Source organism: Rhipicephalus microplus, chromosome 3 (assembly GCF_043290135.1).
Source record: "Rhipicephalus microplus isolate Deutch F79 chromosome 3, USDA_Rmic, whole genome shotgun sequence".
NCBI lineage: Eukaryota > Metazoa > Arthropoda > Arachnida > Ixodida > Ixodidae > Rhipicephalus > Rhipicephalus microplus.
Window position 1 is genome coordinate 18,926,486 of NC_134702.1, and position 6,283 is coordinate 18,932,768.

At 43.0% G+C, this 6,283-nt stretch overlaps 1 protein-coding gene across 1 annotated transcript; it reads right to left on the reverse strand.

Moving 5' to 3' along the window:
• Positions 1-501: 501 nt before the first annotated feature.
• On the reverse strand, positions 502-4,430 carry LOC119181068 (mitochondrial fission process protein 1). Its single transcript, XM_075889008.1, has 3 exons — positions 4,273-4,430; positions 3,138-3,265; positions 502-962 (listed from the first exon to the last, which is right to left on the reverse strand). The coding sequence occupies exons 1-3, from the start codon at positions 4,397-4,399 to the stop codon at positions 660-662; spliced, it is 558 nt and encodes a 185-aa protein (XP_075745123.1). The 5' UTR covers positions 4,400-4,430; the 3' UTR covers positions 502-659.
• Between the last annotated feature and the right edge of the window lie 1,853 nt (positions 4,431-6,283).

Below are 6,283 nucleotides of genomic sequence, written 5' to 3' on the forward strand. Positions count from 1 at the left end.
CACAACTAGGTGCACTGGTCACATGTATTTGTTGGCACTTTTTTCAAATAACTGATGCTTTATGTGCGTGAGCAAAGCTTAACTTTACAAGCGCGAGCAAAACCATTTGTACCCGGCAGCCTGAGAACAGCAAACAGCGAGCTGCTGTGCCGGTTATTTGGACGACTGAGTTGCTACTTTCTAATGTGGCTATGAACACTTAAAAAAAAAAAAAAGGAGGAAGAACTGACTAAACAAGCAACATAGTGGGAAGGCAATGTCTTGCACACCAGACCGCTTTCAGCAGTGTTCCGATTTGGTAAGCAAATATGGCAGCACCTAGGCAAGTGCATTGCAGCGGTGCTTGTTTACAGTTTTAAACGAGAAGCAAAGATATACGAGCACATTTTGGAATATGCTGACCTTGTGCGAGCAGAAAATGTGTGGGAGAACATCCCCTCAGTTTTTGTTGGGTGATATTGCAGCTTAGGGAAGTTCCATCGTTCGAAAATATGACACGCATTGAATATATGCTCGCTCGGGACACTAAGACATGTCGCCGGAGCGTGATTTCATTACTGCGGGTTTCGAATGTGTCCATACATGTTTTGTTTTATGAGCACCTTGCAGAGATCTTTGAACTAGTAAAAGGTATTGCTTGACGCTAGAAGAGAAAAAGGTCAGTCGGAAGACTCCTTTGCGTGCAACCACTGACGGAGCGTCTTGTCCATGAGCACATGAACACCGTGGTCTATGGGCGACACAATGAAAGGGATGCAGCCCAGACCCACGCCGGTCGTAGTCCACTTGCAGGCATTGAGGGGCATGCTCGAGTAACGCTTGAGCAGGAAGAGAGACAGTGCGCACACCCTGTTGATTGTGAAACCAGGTATGATGACCGAGGCCAACGCTTGCCACACCAGTGTGTCCACGGCAGTGTTGAACAGCTTGTTCCGGTGGGCTTTAGCATCGGGGCACTTGACCTGCAAGACAGTGTTGCTTACGTTAGAGTGAGCACATTGTGCAGCTCTCACGTGTACAGAGGCCCACATTAAGGGGCCCCTAAACCTCCCTGAGGCTCAAATTTAGTTGCAGTGTTGCTATTGCGCACAAGTTAAAAAAGAACATGTAGCCGTGAGGAGGAAGTTCAAGCTGGATACATATATGTATTTTCCGCAGACAGTGAGGTTCTTGTCGGTGCTGAGATCAGGACTAATGTTGCAGAAACGAAAAGGCTCAGAAAGAAACATAGGATTGTTTTTCCATTTTCAGTGTGCTAGTAGTACAGACAATGATTTCTATGTTTCCCCTGGTTTGTTCCATTTATTCAGCCGTGCCTGACAAACAAAAACGACCTTTCCGAATGTATTTTAACAATGAAAATTTAAAATATTCTGCATTTCTGCTACAATCGAAGAATGAAATTGTTTACCTCTTCAAGATGTAGCATGTAGATACTTGGTCAAGTAATGGGGCTGTATCAAGCTAGTTGATTATATTTATGATTGTAAGGATTGACAAATGAAAAGCGCAAGAAACGACAGATGGACAAGCGCTGACTTCCAACTGGTTCATTTCTGAAGAAACACAGAATTTATAGCGTGCACTTCAATAGCTCTTCTTTATGGAGGAAAAGAATTTCTGTGCATGATGTGGTTGTTTGTTTATAGTGATGTGTCAGTGCTATAAATTCTGTGCTTCTACTTGAATAAACCAGTTAGACCTCATCCCGATGTCAGAATGCCCAATCAAAACGTCACTTTCTGACTGCAACAGTATGCAGTCCCTCATTGTAAAGAATTTTGCAGAATGGCGCAGTTTTCGTCACTTCTTATTTACTCTTTTTTTTTCTGTATTGCACATCAAGAAACAGAGCGAACCATAAAATTTTTGTCCTTCCTTGATTTTTTGCTACAAGCCTCATAAACACCGGACAACTTATAAGAAAAGTATAACCCAATGAAATAGGGCAGCTCTAAATGAATCACGCATTGGACGAGGACAGTACGCGTCCTTGTAATGTTCTTTGTCCTATTATCTGCATTCATGCTACAACCAAAGTGCCATGAGAATTCACTGAGCACCATTAGTCACGCCTTCGTCAACATTGTCACGTTTACATTGAAACAAAATACCTTCAAGTATTTTTAATGAATGTTACTGTGCAGTTGTTGTGATTTTGAACCTTAAGTATAAGCAAATTAGTACAATTAGGTTTCTTCCACATACAGCGTCTAGAAAACTTTGTCTTAACACTGGAAGCTGTGCAGCAAGTTTTTGAGAAGCAAAACAGAACTTAAGATATAAAGCCCATGACAAAAGTGGCAACTACACACCTTTGTACACCGAAACATGTAAAAAAAACATTTAACTATTAATGGTAATAAATAGTGCTATGTGCGCATCACCCTTTACTCATTCTCACTTAAAGGGACACTAAAATCAACTAACAATTTACGTTGCAGTGAAAGCTTAATGAATGACAACATCTAAAACGACAGTATTATCAACAGCAATGCCCTAGTTACCGAGAAATTAAGGTAAATTCACAAGAGTACATGCGCTGAAGTAGGACATTATCAAAATGATACCGGTGACGTCAGACGAACCGCCTGCAATTAATTACTTGTAATAAATCTAGCTGCACTAAATAAAGAACCTTTCGTACATCAAGAGACGCAATATAATGCTGCTTTTGGCCTTCACAATTTATGACGTCACACTGTTCGCTGCAGGAATCTCAAAGTGGAATCTCCACCTGAGGTTTATTTTCGCGCCTTTCCTCACTTATACCATGTGTCAGGTCATGGTAAGAGTGGTGTTTTCAGGAGCGTGAAATTGTGCTTTACTAATAAGTGAAAAAGCGTTTCGGTCTTTAGAGACCCTTCAACAATGTGTACTTATTGAATCAACGAATTCTTCTTATCAGACTGTCCCGATGCGTTTTGGACCGGCCCTGTTACCCTGTTATGGACGGACCATGCTTTGCATTCTTGCATGGCTGGTCAACTCTCCGTATTCCTAGATGCTAACCCCCAGCAGCCTTATTTCGCTGTACAACTACAGTGTGTAATACAATAATAACCAATAACTTCAACACTACAGCGGTGATTAATGGTCGCCAGTAACTCTACTGTACAGTGGTGATGTATGTGTACCTTGTCTGCCTTCAAGACCTTGTCTGCTGTGTCGACCACGACGTAAGCACTTGCTACGGCATAGGACAGGCGGACGACGTTGACGTGGACTAGGGACCGGAATGCTTCTCCTACTTCATTTGCATATCCTGAAAAGAGAAGTCAATGTCTCATGGCCATGTACCTACAAATGTCTTGCAGCATATATGTATCCATGTAGTACATGATAGGTGAAATACCTGTCAGCAATCGGCCTGAATTTGCATGACAGCCTAAATTTTCATGACATAATACAAGTATCAGGATAACTTGCTTATTTCATATTTGTAATTATATATTTCTTTTTTTTATTATTTTCTTTTGTCTCTAACGGAATCATTAACCCCATTCCCCGTTCACGTTTTTTCAGTTTTCTAATAATTAGTGGTGAAAAGCATAGGACATGTTTTCGCGCAAACCATCACATCATGAGTCAGCGGTGCTCTGGATTTATAAATTCATGGCTACGGCCAGAGAGCCTCCGCACGTACACCCAGGTTAAACTTTCACGAGTGCACATGGCTAGCTAAATCTACCAGGAGCGAGTAAGACGCTGTACAAGCTAGGATAATGTACGATAAACCAACTGTTGTGCCTTATGGCGAACGTATGTTACCACTCGCTTGGCTAAAAAATGTCGAACTCCACAGAACATCGTTGAATCGGGGCCTCTGGCGGGGCTTTTATGTCAAAAAGAACAGCAATACCACGCGTCCGATTGCGAACGCGAGTGAGTTATTCAAATGAAGCTTCTAGTGCTGCTCGCGGACGCACGTACTGCGTATTTTGGAAATACCACGTATGCATAATCACATATAGCCTAGTTTCTCAAGTGCCAACTTTATTGTGGTGAAAGAAGTTGGATCTCTCCGGTTGTGCCGCGTCTATCAGAAAAGCGCGATAGTATCGCCGAAAGTGATTGCCTTAAAATGCGGCCTCTGGCGACGTATGAACTTCTTTTTTCGCCACAGCTTCTCGACACATCACGAGATCGACGGCTAGGCTCGTTAATCCTTCCGCACGTGACGAGCACACGCGCGTATGTGCGTGCCCGTCTGAGTCTTCCCAATCACCGTCACATCGATCATCGACAAAACGAAAGCTTTCGGAGACATACCTAGCAAGCGAACCGGTGTATCTCTGAAGATGTCAGTTCCGGGTGCCGCCGACTTCTCGCAGTGCGCCGTTTCGTGGTGTGTCCTCGCTTCGTTTGAATCTTCCGCAGCCATTGCAAGCGTCTGCATTCAATGCGGCGTTTTTCCCCATTCAGTTTCGTCTGGTGACGTCATTGTTTGCGTCAAAAAGACGAGTCAAGGACGCGCTACCAAGCTGTCACAAGTGAAAATTGTTTTTATTTGAATTGCCTGGTATGTTATGTTTTTATTAATGTCGGTTATGTTGTTGAGATAACTCACGTGACGTCATGCAATTTTGATAAAGAAAAAACAAGTCTCTGTGAAAGGGAATGTGTAAATCTCGAAGGCCGGGTATCATGACAAAAGATTGCATTGACGTCGAACAGATGGCAGGACAAACGCAAGGACCACGTTAGCGCGGGATAATTGACGGTAGCCTTTTGCCAGTGACATGGTGGACTTCGAGTACCGGCCCAGCATCAACAAAAGTGTGAGCATTGACGCGTTTTACTCTGTATATTTATAACACTGGAGTGATTGCGATGTTCTGGATCCGTGGAAAAAGCACCGCGTGCTTATGCCGTGCGTACACGGTATTTCACACAGTTTGAAAAATGTTGCTTCGAGAAATGATATCAGATCGGTCTGTTCTACACCATGCAAACTTGTAAGTCGGTGCAAGAGGGTTTCGCAGCTACGCATAGAAAGGAACGCATGCGACGTCGAATATGTCAAGAATTACTGCGCGTGTGGTGTGATACACGTGTGTGATGTATATAGTGCTACGCTTAGTTGTGATAAGCAATGCATTAGAAAATCTCGTTGCTGTGTTAATCTTCGTTTGCGGGAGTATGCAAATCATTTACTCTCTTGCACTAATGACAGCCTTCGGCTATAATGTAAGCAGTGCGGCTGTACACCCATGTTCGGAAATGTATTTACTGTAGGTAAGGCTAAGACGCCTTACTATTATGCAGCGTAAAATCGAGTTGATTAAGGCATATCGCCTTTGGAAACTTATGCGTGAAAAAATGTGTAGGCGCACTGTCCGTGTTTTTGACTAGAAAATTTGAGAGTGTGATATTCTTGAACAGCGGTGATTTGCATGAATAAGATCGAATTAGCGATCTAGCCTGGTGCTTTCGCACATGCTCCGTAACATAGGAGGAGACGTTTTTTTTTTTTTTTTTTAGAAATTAAATGTAAGTTGTTAGTAGCCACCCCTGTGTCACTGCCTCTGCTTCTGCCTCTCGATTTATTTATTTTCCCCCCTTTCGTTGTTTTAGTGGGTCTGTTTGGGTGACTGGTTGTTTCAGTGCATTCACTGAAACAGTTCCATACGATTTCTGACCAACATTTTTTTTATGTAAGCGAAGATACTTGAGGTCCGTGTGCTTAGATTTAGGTGCACGATTAAAGAGCCCCACGTGGTCGAAATTTCCGGCGCTCTTATCTGCGGCGTCTCTCATAATCATATGGTGGTTTCGGGACGTTTAACCCCAACAGTTATTATTATTTATGACCAACATTAAGCTTTAACGTCATGTAGCAATGGTAACTGAACTACGCATTATAAGGCGGTTTGCGGGAACACGCTCAAAAAAAAAAAAAAAAACGATAGGAGGGTGATTATTAGGTATATTTAATATCGCAATGGTGTCTTAAAGTTGCGACGAGCCGTAGCCATAAGTTTTTCCTTTGGGAGAAGGGGCGGGGACGGGCGGTGACTTTGCAGGTTTAAGCGTGTTTGAATGAATGTTTGCGTGCGTTTATACACATGCAAAATCGATAAACTTGAGAAAAAAAATATGGCTCCATATCTGCATGTTACACGAAAGAAGATAGTCTTGCGTCTGGAGAGAGTGAACAAAAACGTTTATTTGATGTTCTGCGCAAGACAATCGGTCAATGGTATTCTGGAGGCGCTGCTTTAGGGTGCCTCGAGCGTGCAGCGGAGGCGAACGAGCTCATCAAGTCACGTCACACGTGAGA

Excerpts from the sequence above, each read along its gene's own strand:
- LOC119181068 (XM_075889008.1), bottom strand. The coding sequence starts at position 4,399 with ATGCAGACGCTTGCAATGGCTGCGGAAGATTCAAACGAAGCGAGGACA. Across the intron at positions 3,266-4,272 it reads TACACCGGTTCGCTTGCTAG|GATATGCAAATGAAGTAGGA; the intron begins GTATGTCTCCGA and ends TTCTCTTTTCAG. Across the intron at positions 963-3,137 it reads AGGTCTTGAAGGCAGACAAG|GTCAAGTGCCCCGATGCTAA; the intron begins GTACACATACAT and ends ACTGTCTTGCAG.